The sequence below is a fragment of the Athene noctua genome, chromosome 24, assembly GCF_965140245.1.
Source record: "Athene noctua chromosome 24, bAthNoc1.hap1.1, whole genome shotgun sequence".
NCBI classification, from domain to species: domain Eukaryota; kingdom Metazoa; phylum Chordata; class Aves; order Strigiformes; family Strigidae; genus Athene; species Athene noctua.
In genome coordinates this window covers 4,069,481-4,078,494 of record NC_134060.1, presented here as the reverse complement: position 1 = coordinate 4,078,494, position 9,014 = coordinate 4,069,481, and the positions used below count along the sequence as shown (strand labels likewise).

Here is a 9,014-nt window from a genome sequence, read left to right as displayed (position 1 = left end):
GGCCGCTGCTCAGAGCCCTGCAGACATCAAGAAGAGGCTGTTCACATACGCTCCAGCCAGAGCACCGTGCTCTCTCACACCTCTCCTGGGTTAATTGGGAAGGAGCCCGGTGGTGATTAGCGCCTCGGGGTCCTGCCTAAGCTGCTCCAAGCCAATTAGGGCCCGACGAACCCCTTGTGGATTTTGAAAGCTGATTAGGGCATTACAACCCCTCCGTTCCCGCGAATCCCCTTAATCGAGTCCAGAAGCAATCAGTTAATCAATGCCACCCCCCGGCCGTGGGGATGGGTGCCCATGTGGGTGCCCCAATCCTGGCTCCGGTCGGCGGCTGACCCCCCCGCTGCCCTCCCGAGTGCCCAGCCAGCCCTGCTTCCGTGCCAGTTCCTTCCTGGAAGAGCCCCAAGTGCCGAAACGGGGACAATTTTGCAAGATGTGCTTGGCTGATCCCAGCACAGTCACTTGGCCGACATGTGAGCCTGCCCGGAAGGAGCACCCAGACCAGCTGTGGGGGCTGCCCTGTCCCGGGGGGGTCTGGCTGCACCGAAAACAGGCTCTGTGCACCCATGGGCCTCCCCCGCCCTGCACCCATGGACCCGTGTACCCCTGCACCCGCGAATCCCTGTACCTATCCACCAGTGTACCCCTGCACCCATGAAACCCTGGGCTGCTGCACCCACATACCCTGTGTACCCATTTACCTGTGCACCCACCTACCCCTGCACCCACGAACCCCTGCACCCCTGCATTTGTGCACCCATTTACCCATGCACCCGTGTACCCGCACACCCATGCACTAGTGCACCCATCTACCCCCATACCCCTGCACTTCTGCACCCCAGCACCCATTTACCCCTGTACTGGTGCACCCATGTACCCCACGCATCCCTCCACTTGTGCACCCATGCACCCCTGTACTTGTGCACCCACATACCCCTGCACCCCAGTGCCCATCCCCTCCTGCCCGCAGTCGCTGTGGGTGCACCAGCAGCCACCAACCACCCTGCCCCACCCCGTCCCCCCCCAGCGTGGCACATAGGTGCTATAATTACCCCTTTCTCCTCCTGCAGCTGCCAATATTTACAGGTCTCCCTGTGGACAGGCGCTGGCATTTGGCACGACACCCTGTTTATCGCCGCCCTGGCCGGGCATGCTGCGCTGGGGCTGTTGTCCCCGGCGGGTGCAGGTTCCGAGGGGCTGTGCTCGGTTGTTTTGTGTCGTGTGTCCCCCCTCCCTCCTCAGCCGTTTCTGGGTCAGGTTTTGCAACCGAGCAGAGGGGCTGGTTGGGTCATGGCTGGGCACACCAGCATGGGGAGCAGCCCTTGCAGCCCTTCCTGCAGCTCACCCTATGTCTGGGGGTGCAAAATAGCCTCCCAGCCCCTGCGCGGGGAGGGAGGGGGTGACCCTGGTGCATGTGCCAGGCGTGGGGGCTGCGTCTCCCTGGTGCTGCCTCTCCCCTCCAAGCACAACCTGGGGACCCACTGGTGAAGCATGTCTGCACCCCACCAGTGGCCACATTTTGGGGGTGCAAAGAGAAATGCTCCATATAAACCACCCCCGCTGCTGCCAGCCTCGACTCTGCCCCACTCCTGGCACCATCACAATGTCAGAATGTCCACGGGGCTGGTTTTTTACCCCTCCACACCCCCACCCTGATGTCGTTGTGGGGCCCAGCCCCAGAATCTGGCCAGGCTGTCCCCCGGGGTGTGCGGCTGTTTGGCCCCGGGGCGAAGCCTTGCCCTGTTTACCCTCCAGCTCTGGTTTCAGTGTGCCAGCAGCCGCACATGGGCAGTCAGGGCCTCACGGACAGCCTGTCCTCAGCTTGTTGTTTACTGCCATCGGTGGCATCCCGATGGCTCAGTCCCATGTGACATGTGCTGCATCTCCACCAGACACCGGACTCCGGGTCACAATTTGGCTCCACGTGACTGGGAGCGACTTATAAATAGCGGGATGAGGGGTGCTGCCGGCAGCTGAGAGCGGGTGAGAGGAGTGCACCGTTGTGCCAATGGATTTCCAAGCCGGTATCCTGCGAGATGGCAGCCCCATGGACAGCCTGGAGAAGCAGCTCATCTGCCCCATCTGCCTGGAGATGTTCAGCAAGCCGGTGGTGATCCTGCCCTGCCAGCACAACCTCTGCCGCAAGTGTGCCAACGACGTCTTCCAGGTGAGAGGGGGTCCTTGTGCCCATTTCCCATCCCCCTGCCCAGGGTTGGAGGTCACCGGGATGCTCGTGGTGCTGTGGGGACGCTCATGGACCTCCCCGATGTGCATCTCTCCCTCCCAGGCCGCCAACCCGTACTGGCAGAGCCGGGGCACTGTGATTTCGGGGGGCCGATTCCGGTGTCCGTCGTGTCGCCATGAGGTGCTGCTGGACCGTCACGGCGTCTACGGGCTGCAGAGGAACCTGCTGGTGGAGAACATCATCGACATCTACAAGCAGGAGTTCTCCAGGTGGGCAGAGGCGACTGTGGGTCATGGCTTGTGTCTTGCTCCAGCAGAGACATGGGGACATGGGGACGCAGGGACATGGGGATACCCACCTGCTGAGCCCCAGCACCATCATTGAGACCACAGGAGATTGCAGCTGGGGGAGAAATTGGGGGCTTTTCTACTGGCTCAACAGTCCCCGATCCAAATCTTCCTCTCCTGACGCAAAACTTCATCCCCAATCCAAATCTTCCTCTCCTGACCCAAAACCCCCACGCTGCCCAGAGCAGTGTGGGTCTCTGTGTGGCTCAGAGGGATGGTGGGTCCCGGGGGGGGGTGTGTGTGGGGGGGGGTGTGTGTGGCAGCAGGGCAGGTCCTGAACCCCCCCCACTCTCCAGCCGGAGCATTCGGTGGCAGATAAGGGGTGTGGGGGACAAATCCAGGCTCTGCTCGTGACAGCAGGCACTGCTGGCTGATAAGGGGCAGCTGGGGGGGGGGGGGGGAGGGGGACAGAGGGGTCACAGGCTCTCAAGGCAGAGCAGTGGTCCTGGCCAAATTCCCTGAACTGCTGTAAATATTATTTGAGAGCCATGGGGACAGGGACGATGGCACATGGCAGGTGTCTGCGGCTGCCGGGGGGGCTTGAGGGGCCAGCCCTGCCTTTGCTTCAGTGGGTTGGCTTGTCTCCATGTCCCCCCTTGCTGTAGAGGGGGTGATCTGGCTGTAGAGGGGGTGACCTGGCTGTAGAGGGGATGATTTGACTGCTGCCCCTTGGCTGGGACCCCCCGGAGGTTTCTGGGCGCTCCCACCCCGGTCATGCGTTGGGTGTCAACAATAAATCCTGGAAGATCAAGGCACTTATGCAGCCTCCCTAGAGCCCCTCGCCTACTGGTGCTGGCTGCTGCTGTACCCAGTGTCACACTGGTTTAAACTGGGGCTTACTGGGCTTGAGGCTTACAGAGGCACAGCAGTCAGTGGCTCCCGATGGAGCAAGTGTGGGGTTATGCCAGGATCTGGCCTCTTTCCCAGGGACCTGATTTTGGGGTGGCTGTGCAGCATCAGTGGGGACTTCACCGCAGTGGGGATGATGCTCCGAGGAGAGTGTCATCGTGGTGGGGATGATGCTGCAATGGGGACACCATCGCGGCAGGGACATCACAGCATTGGGGACATCACAGCATTGGGGACATCACCCCGACGGGGATGTCACCCTGACGGGGACGTCACCGCAGCCGTGCCACTCTCTCCAGCAGGCCACTGAAGAAGGGGGAGCACCCCATGTGCAAGGAGCATGAGGACGAGCGGATCAACATCTACTGTGTCACCTGTGAGGTCCCCACCTGCTCCATGTGCAAAGTCTTCGGTGCCCACAAGGACTGCGAGGTCGCCCCCCTGCAAACCATCTTCCAGGGACAGAAGGTGCCTTGGGGAAGGGGGGGGGTGGGGGGGAGCACAGGGGGGGGCTGCGGGGGACATGTCTGGTCCTGGGGCGATGTGCTGAGTTGGGGCAGCCACAAATAGCACTGGGACCCGCTCATGGGGTATTAATAGCCCCCGGGTGACTTCGCCCAGGAGACAGCCTATATTTAGAACAGTTACAGCTTGTGGGGGGAGCAGAGCTGGGGCCAGGCAATGCCCAGCCCATCCCCATGTCGGGATGGGAGATGTCCCTGTCCCTGTCCCTGCTGGAGTTCAAGCTGTTTCTGTCTATCCCTGCCCAGACCGAGCTGAACAACTGCATCTCCATGTTGGTGGCGGGGAACGACCGGATCCAGACCATCATCTCCCAGCTGGAGGACTCGTGCCGGAGCACTGAGGTGAGGAAAGAGAGAAAAGGAGCCCTCCGAAACACGGGGGTGAAACCTCAGCCAGGGGCTATTTAGGATGGCCAAAAGTGAGCTGGAACCCCCAAGAGCAGGGAAACGCCCGGGATGCTGCCGGTGCTGAGGGACACACACACACGTGGCATCCCTTGCCCCTCGTCCCCGCAGGAGAACAGCGAGGCGGCCAGGCGGGAGCTGTGCGCTCGCTTCGACGCCTTGGCAGCGCTGCTGGAGGAGAAGAAGTCGGAGCTGCTGCAGCGCATCACCCGTGAGCAGGGTGACAAGACGGGCTTCGTCCAGGGCCTCATCTGCCAGTACAAGGAGCAGCTGGAGAAGTCAAGCCGGCTGGTGGAGACGGCGATTCAGGCCATGGAGGAGACTGGGGGGGCTGCCTTCCTCATGGTGAGACCCCCAAACCTCCACCCTGTCCCCGCTGGTGCTCGCACGCGGTCCCACCGGCTTGGGGACATCCCAGTGGCTGCCACGTGGCTTCACTCACCTCTCCTCTCTCTCCCTACAGAACGCCAAGCAGCTCATTAAAACGTAAGTGTCCCAAAATGAGGAAAATTTGGTGCTCCTCAGTCCTGCAGCCAGACAGGACTCGGCTGCGGGTCTTTGCTGGTGGCACCCAGGCAGCGAGTGCGGGGATGCCCCGACCCCCCACCCCAGCACCCCAGCATGGTGAGGGGACGGCGGTGGGACATGGCTGTGCTCTCCCTGCTCAGGATCGTGGAGGCCTCCAAGGGCGGCAGGCTGGAGAAGATCGAGCACGGCTACGAGAGCATGGACGCCTTCTCGGTGAGCCTGGACCACCTCGCCGAGGCAGTCCGCGCCTTGGACTTCGACCCCGGTAATTCAGCCCCTGACCCTCCCCGATGCCCCTTTACCAACTCCCACCGACCCGGTGGCACCCGTCACCCTTCCCGGTGGTGACGTTTGGCCGCCTGTTTGCAGCTGAGGAAGACGAGGAGTATTTTGATGGGGAGGAAGAAGAAGTGGAGGAGGATGTGGTACCTGAGAGGACGGTGATAGGTAAGGGGTGGCACAGCCGAACCCACCTCCCCGGGACCCTCAAGCACCCACGGGGGAGCTTTGGGGGCTTGGACCCCCCTTGACTCCCCCATCCTTCCCCCCAGCAACTCCCCAGTAGCCGCAGTGACGTTGCCAGCGCAGGAGAAGCGCCGCGGGCACAGGATGTCCGGCGATGGGACTCAGGGTGGGGGGGACACATGTGGGGGCCGACGGCCTCACAAGCTGGCTCCTGCTCCAGCACGGGACACTTTTCTATACGGGTGCAAACAGACAATTCCGCACGTTTTATATCTTCTTTGTTTTGTATATAATTGTCATGGATTTGAATTTTGTGTATTTTGTAAAGAAAACTGTGGTTTGGATGTTTTTTTTCACCTCGCCTCTCATTCTCACCTCACCAGCCCCGCGATGGGCACTGGGGTTTGGGTGGGTTTTTCTGGGCCGGTGCCATCACTGGTGTCCCCGCCAGCACCCGGCACGGCAGAGGGACACCTCCCAGTCCAACAATTAATTTTTGACCTCATTAGCACCTTCGGTAGCGCTGGCACCCTGCGCCTGGCCGCCTGCCTGGGGATGTAACAGGCACCCGGCAGGATTTATCTCCTGGGGTGCCCAGGGCCAGTGCTCACCCGGGCTTGGGGATGCGGCGTGGGGGGTGAGAATGCTCCGGGCTCTGCCAGTCCCCAAAATGGGGACAGACTTGACATCGAGCTGAGCTCACACGGCTGCAGAAAGCTACCATGAATGCAAAACTATGGCACAGATGTGAAAACGTAAGGCTGGCTCGGCGCCTGGCCAAGGGGAAACTGAGGCAGCGCCCGCAGCAGGGCTCTGGGCTGTGCCACAGCTGTAATTAACCTCAGGGCAATTAGCGCTTGCTCCCCGGGGTGGTGGGCAGGAGTCACAGACACGTGGGGGCGGGGGGCGGCCCCAGGCTTATCTAAACTGGGGGGGACCCGAGGGCTCCCTGGGGTGGGGGGAGTCACTGGTGCCTTCAGGGGGGACAGGGGGACGCTCCATCCTCTCCCCACTTCAGGGGCTGCACCCGCGCCCTGGTGTGCGGTTCCTGAGGGGACCCATGGCGGGGTCCCGGGGTAATTCCCCCCCTCCCCGCTCCCTCTGCAGCCCCCCCGGGTGCCGGGTGAGCGGGCCCCAGGGCGGGCGGCCGCGGGCGCTCTGCAGCCGGCCTGGCCCCCTCCTCCCCCCGCCGGCCTTTGCACACGAGTCCCGGTCGCTTCGCACGGGCCGAGGCCACCAGCTGCCACCGGCGGCGGCCACACGCCGGGGTCACCCGCTCCGGCCCCCCCGCCTCGGAGGAGGATGGCAGCCGGCGAGGAGAAGCGGCACCTGCTGAGCGAGGGCGCAGGCGGGTAGGGAATGCCCGGGGGGGGAGCTGGGGATGTGGTGTCTCCTCTTTCCCGTGAGGCTCCCAGGTGGGGTCCCCTGGAGGCGTCTGGCTGGAGAAGGGGCCGGGGGGGAGCGTTCAGGGGCCAAGGCGCTCCCCAGAATTGTCCCAGGCTCCCCACTTCAGCCCCCGACCACCCCTTTCCCCAGCAGGTCCTACCTGGGGGCCGCGCCTAAGAACGGGCACAACTCGGTGCAGGGACAGGCGCCCGCCCTGGAGCTGGGGGCACGGCGCGGCCAGCACTGCCACGCACGGGGGGCCGCTGGCCACCCCGGCCAGCAGCAGCGGGCACGCAGGAAGCTTTACCTGGCTGCTGGCATCTGCCTTGTCTTCATGGTGGGGGAAGCCGTGGGTGAGTGGTGGGCGCAGGCTCCGGGCGGGGTGGTCCCCACGGGGGCACCCCGAGTGGCTGCCCGCAGCCCCTCGTGTCCTGGCTGCCCGTTGTGGGTGCAGGCAGGGTGCGGGCAGGGCTCCCTGTTGCTTTTCAGTGGGTTGAAGCACCCAGTGGGGTCCCCACTGTGGTTCAGGGTGACCTGGTCTGGGTGGGACCCTCCCCACGGTGGGACAACCGCTCCCCCCCCTGCCCCCTCTGGTGGGACATCTCCCCCCGATGCCACCCCGATGTCCCCTCTCCACAGGGGGGTACCTGGCCCACAGCCTGGCCATCCTGACAGACGCAGCCCACCTCCTGACAGACTTCGCCAGCATCATGATCAGCCTCTTTGCTCTCTGGGTGTCCTCACGCCCCCCCACCAAAACCATGAACTTCGGCTGGCATCGGGCAGGTAATGGGGTGACACCAACCCTGGGGGCTGTCACCCAGCTTCTGGGGACCCCAGGGAGCACTTGGAGCATCCCAGGGTGCCTCGGGGAGCCCTGGGGAGCGTGGGGAGCCAGGGCAGAGGCACCAACATCCTCATGCAGGGAGCAACCCTGGGGATGGGTGCTGGGTGCCCACCCCGAACCCCGGTGCTACTGGGGAGGGGGAGCAGGGGGGTGCTCAGGCTCGGTGTGATGGCGAAGCAGCAATGTGGGGTGCGTGGGGTGTCTCTGCAGAGATCCTGGGGGCCCTGCTCTCCGTGCTCTCCATCTGGGTGGTGACGGGTGTCCTCGTCTATCTGGCGGCCCAGCGTTTGCTCTCGGACAACTACGACATCGAAGGCAACGTCATGCTCATCACCTCCGCCTGCGCCGTGGCCGTCAACATCGTGTACGTACGGCCGGGTCTCGCCCTCCCCGAGTGTCCCCGTCCCCCCACACCCCCCATGCCCAGTGGCCCTGGGGATGTCACCGCTGCCCTGCCCGCAGGATGGGGGTGGCTCTGCACCAGACGGGCCACGGGCACAGCCACGGGGCAGCCAGCGAGCAGCCCAACGCCAGCGTCCGTGCTGCCTTCGTCCACGTCGTGGGGGATCTGCTGCAGAGCGTCGGCGTCCTCATCGCGTCCTACATCATCTTTTTTAAGGTATGGGTTGTCACGGGGGCAAAGGGGATGTTGGGGACTCGGGGACAGTGGCTTCTGCCAGCCCTGGCCAGGCACAGGGGCGAGATGGAGGGGCCTGTGTCTCCTCCCTGCTGGTGCCGATGAGGATTTGGGGTGGGGTGACAGCACTGGAGGGGCCTCACCCTCTCCCCCCTCCCCTCCAGCCCGAGTACAAGTACGTGGATCCCATCTGCACCTTCCTCTTCTCCGCACTGGTTCTGGGGACGACGCTGACCATCCTCCGCGACGTCCTCCTCGTCCTCATGGAGGGTAGAGACTCGCCGGGGGGGTGGGATCTGGGTTGTGGGGGCCACCCATGGGTGCCGCATCCCCCGTCTCCCCCCAGCACCCATGGCTCTCCCTCCTCAGGTACCCCCAAAGGGATGGACTTCAACGCCGTGCGGGAGACGCTGCTGGCGGTGGCGGGGGTGGAGGCCGTGCACAGCCTCCACATCTGGGCGCTGACGGCCGCGCAGCCGCTGCTCTCGGTGCACATCGCCATCAGTGAGTCACCGCTCCCCGGCGGAGCGACGGAGGGGGTGACGGGGAGGGATTCGGGGTTCACTCACACCCCAACATCCCCTCCCTTGCTCCTTGCAGACGCGGGCGCCAGCGCGCAGGAGGTGCTGGAGGAGGCCAGCTCCCGGCTGCAGGGCACCTTCCGCTTCCACACCACCACCATCCAGGTGGAGAGCTACTCCGAAGAGATGCGGGACTGCCGGGAGTGCCAGCCCCCCCGCGACTGAGCGCCCACCCCGGCAGCCCCCTCGTGTTCTGAGAGGGACTTCTCATGCGTGGAAAATAAAGTGGAACAAAGGGCTGGGTGTGCGCAGTGGGGGATGTT

At 64.0% G+C, this 9,014-nt stretch overlaps 2 protein-coding genes across 3 annotated transcripts; both read left to right on the top strand.

Annotated features, from left to right (window-relative positions):
• Nucleotides 1-1,974: 1,974 nt before the first annotated feature.
• TRIM63 (tripartite motif containing 63) lies at nucleotides 1,975-5,644 on the top strand. Of its 2 annotated transcripts, none has more exons than XM_074925876.1 (9): nucleotides 1,975-2,164; nucleotides 2,285-2,451; nucleotides 3,681-3,846; nucleotides 4,149-4,244; nucleotides 4,419-4,652; nucleotides 4,771-4,793; nucleotides 4,976-5,100; nucleotides 5,205-5,282; nucleotides 5,387-5,644. In XM_074925876.1, exons 1-9 carry the CDS (start codon nucleotides 2,006-2,008, stop codon nucleotides 5,398-5,400), a joined length of 1,062 nt encoding a protein of 353 aa, XP_074781977.1. In that variant the 5' UTR covers nucleotides 1,975-2,005; the 3' UTR covers nucleotides 5,401-5,644. The 2 variants fall into 2 exon arrangements, with proteins under 2 accessions (XP_074781977.1, XP_074781975.1); XM_074925874.1 differs by having other exon boundaries at nucleotides 3,678-3,846.
• A 949-nt stretch (nucleotides 5,645-6,593) lies between these two features.
• SLC30A2 (solute carrier family 30 member 2) lies at nucleotides 6,594-8,916 on the top strand. Its single transcript, XM_074926167.1, has 8 exons — nucleotides 6,594-6,652; nucleotides 6,840-7,039; nucleotides 7,326-7,472; nucleotides 7,744-7,897; nucleotides 7,996-8,152; nucleotides 8,335-8,440; nucleotides 8,540-8,674; nucleotides 8,771-8,916. The coding sequence occupies exons 1-8, from the start codon at nucleotides 6,603-6,605 to the stop codon at nucleotides 8,914-8,916; spliced, it is 1,095 nt and encodes a 364-aa protein (XP_074782268.1). The 5' UTR covers nucleotides 6,594-6,602.
• Nucleotides 8,917-9,014: the final 98 nt, after the last annotated feature.

What these genes read in the sequence shown, in the direction of transcription:
- TRIM63 (XM_074925874.1), top strand. Translation starts at nt 2,006, where the DNA reads ATGGATTTCCAAGCCGGTATCCTGCGAGATGGCAGCCCCATGGACAGC. An exon ending in CCATCTTCCAGGGACAGAAG is followed by an intron (nt 3,847 to 4,148) that starts GTGCCTTGGGGA and finishes ATCCCTGCCCAG; the next exon opens with ACCGAGCTGAACAACTGCAT. An exon ending in GCCAAGCAGCTCATTAAAAC is followed by an intron (nt 4,794 to 4,975) that starts GTAAGTGTCCCA and finishes CTCCCTGCTCAG; the next exon opens with GATCGTGGAGGCCTCCAAGG.
- SLC30A2 (XM_074926167.1), top strand. Translation starts at nt 6,603, where the DNA reads ATGGCAGCCGGCGAGGAGAAGCGGCACCTGCTGAGCGAGGGCGCAGGC. An exon ending in CATGGTGGGGGAAGCCGTGG is followed by an intron (nt 7,040 to 7,325) that starts GTGAGTGGTGGG and finishes CCCTCTCCACAG; the next exon opens with GGGGGTACCTGGCCCACAGC. An exon ending in CTTCGGCTGGCATCGGGCAG is followed by an intron (nt 7,473 to 7,743) that starts GTAATGGGGTGA and finishes GTGTCTCTGCAG; the next exon opens with AGATCCTGGGGGCCCTGCTC.